This window comes from Nicotiana attenuata, unplaced genomic scaffold, assembly GCF_001879085.1.
Source record: "Nicotiana attenuata strain UT unplaced genomic scaffold, NIATTr2, whole genome shotgun sequence".
NCBI lineage: Eukaryota > Viridiplantae > Streptophyta > Magnoliopsida > Solanales > Solanaceae > Nicotiana > Nicotiana attenuata.
In genome coordinates, this window is record NW_017670294.1 from 745,620 (window position 1) to 748,605 (window position 2,986).

Sequence of the window (2,986 nt, forward strand, 5' to 3'; positions counted from 1 at the left end):
GTTATTCAACAGAGTGCCCTAACTGAAACCCACACACATACAAAAAGCCAAACGATGATATATCAGAAGCAAAAACTCCTGAAGAGATACAAATGACGCTGTTGATATCCTACTAGTAATAGTAAATCATCTCTTTAATAGATGAAAAATGGTTTAGAAGTATGGTCAAATATGTTACTTCTACTAAAATTTTCCAACTCCTGACTTTCCTTCTGATAATTTTGATATAGCATGTGATATAACATGTAAAGCACAGAAGTGAAGAGTTTCAGAAAAAGAATTGCTGATGAATAATCTTACCAAATATATTAACACTACACGTCAATTACGGAAGGGTCTTTTCCATTGCTGGCTAAATCTGAAAAGAAAAAATTAAAATAATGAGTCGTGCGATAAATAGAATCATATCAACAACACTTATATTACAACAAATATAGTAACAATATTATTACCTTGTTCAAGCTGCTCGATTTTATCAAGATCTTCCTCAACACTACTGGGTTGTTTTAATTTTTCATTTCGAAGCCAATCTTGAAGACACACTAGAGCTTGCAATAATTTAGGAGTTAATGAACTCCTAAATGGATCAAGAAAGACGTCCTCCCGTACTAAACGCACATTCGGATGCCACACTTGAAACTGGAACAGCTAATACATCACGAGCCATCTCCGCAAGAGTAGGAAATCTAGCTGAGTTCAATTTCCACCAAAGAAGAACATCAAATTCTTTAGTGTCATCCTCAGTTTCTTCACCTAAATATTTATCTAACTCTGTTCTAGTATCAACACCTCCACTCGCACTTTTATATTTTTTTATATCTTGCATGAGTGATTCTAAAAGTCCTATATTTTGGGTGCTTGCTTGGCTGCCAGAAAGCCCGGAAGTCGAAGTGTCCAATGAAGAACAATCTGAAGATGAAGCAAGCACAACACCTTTTGAGCTGGACTTTACATACTCACTGAATAATGAAGTCATGTACTTCGTCACTTCTGCTTGTATAGTTGCCCCCGGATCTACACCAAACATCTTTACAAGTGCAAAGCCAGCTGATTCAATCTTGTAACATGGATCCAAAATACATGAGATAAAAATTATCTTGTTCATTTTCCCTGGATCACCCCAATACTTATCAAACTTTTCTTTCATATTCTTTGCCATTTCACTTAAAACTACATCTTCATTTGCTATCAATTGCTTCAAATAGACAGCAACTGCGCAGATTTCAAGAAAATGAATATTCGATGTAACATAACGTGATCCAGATATCTTCAAAGTAAGAAGATAGAAGGTTTCAAGAAACTTTGTAATTCTTTTTACATTCTCCCAATCACTACTCAAAAGTTCACCTGTAGGAATTCCAAAATCAATATAAGAATGCTCAAGATAATGTCTCAATCCAATTTCACTAGAAGCATAATGTGAAAATGCACTTTCAAATTCAACAGCCCTGCGCAACATCAAGTAGGTGGAATTCCATCTAGTTGGAACATCTAAGCATAAAGTTTTCTTAGAATTGAGTTGTTCAGCATCAAAACATTCTTGAAACCTCTTCAACCTCGCAGGAGACTGCCTAACATATCTCACCGCATGCCTAACACGTTCAATAGACACTGAAGATTCTTTTAAACCATCCTGGACCACAAGATTCATGATGTGATCCATACATCTCACGTGAAGGTGAGTACCATTCATCAAATTAGTTCCCATTTTTGTTAATTGCTTAGATAATTCTTTTACTGTCACATCATTTGAGCTTGCATTATCAACTGTGACAGTGAAGATCTTATTTATCCCCCAATCATGTAAGCACCTACCAATACCGTTTGCCATATCTTCGCTTTTATGACTAACAATAGGACAAAAATTAATTATTCTCTTATGCATATTCCATTCACTATCAATCCAATGGGCAGTGATACACATGTAATTGATTCTTTGTATAGAAGTCCAGGTATCAGTGGTAATACATACTCTTTGTTTTGTTTCTATAAAAAACCTCTTCAACTTTTGCTTTTCTTCCATTAAAAAGATCAAAACAATCCCTAGTTACAATACTACGGGAACGGATCCGAAAATAAGGTTGCGCCACTTTCATAAAGTCTCTAAAACCTTCTTTCTCAACAAAGCTAAAAGGAAGCTCATCAACTATTACCATACGACATAATGCCTTCCTACATTCTTCTTGTTCAAATTTTCAAGTAACAACAGCTACGTCACCCTGACTACCCCCCGGAGCAGATTGAAAGCCTAAATTTGATTGTTTTTTTATCAATAATAGCAGGGCGTTTAGGACACTTAAGCATATGAGAAAGAAGTGTCGACGTACCGTCTTTGGTCTTAAATACATACTTAATAAAGCAATAGTCACACTTTGCTTTTGTACTCCCTTCAGAAGTAATAATTTCTGTAAAATGATCCCACACAACAGACCTTTTTCTTCTTTTTTTGGTTATATTTGACTCCGTTGTTTGATCTTGACTTGTTGCATTTGAATTAGAAGCCCCACTTTCACCCATCATCACCTTATCACTTTGTATATTTTCAGCCATGTATGAGTCACTGCAACAACAAAAGAAAAGGAATGAGAATAAAGACATCAAGTTGTAAACTAATCGTATTTGTAAACTAATCGTATTTAGTAATATTGTATTAGCCTAGAGATCCTTTCTCTTTCATGTTGACATCAATGCAAATCCTTTTCATCATCATGTACTACAAAGTCAGATTATACCAAGAAATACAGATGAAGTAAGCATAGAATCCCATGCTCTCCATACTGAGGAGAAAAGCTACAATGATACAATTCTCTAACCTGGGAAAATCAAGTACTACTATGTTATGAACAAAATCAAAAGCAGATCATTAATTCCTAAAAGCTTGAGCATATGCCAGAGTACAAATTCATAGGTCTAACCAATTGCATTGGCTACAGAATGCTTTTTCCTTTTAATTCAGAATGAATATAAGCATCAATCGAAAAGCCAG

General features: G+C 35.1%; 1 protein-coding gene across 1 annotated transcript; it reads right to left on the bottom strand.

The window, feature by feature from the left end:
- Positions 1-586: 586 nt before the first annotated feature.
- LOC109237379 (zinc finger BED domain-containing protein RICESLEEPER 2-like) lies at positions 587-1,831 on the bottom strand. The gene has a single exon (XM_019403677.1). The coding sequence runs from the start codon at positions 1,829-1,831 to the stop codon at positions 587-589; it is 1,245 nt and encodes a 414-aa protein (XP_019259222.1).
- Between the last annotated feature and the right edge of the window lie 1,155 nt (positions 1,832-2,986).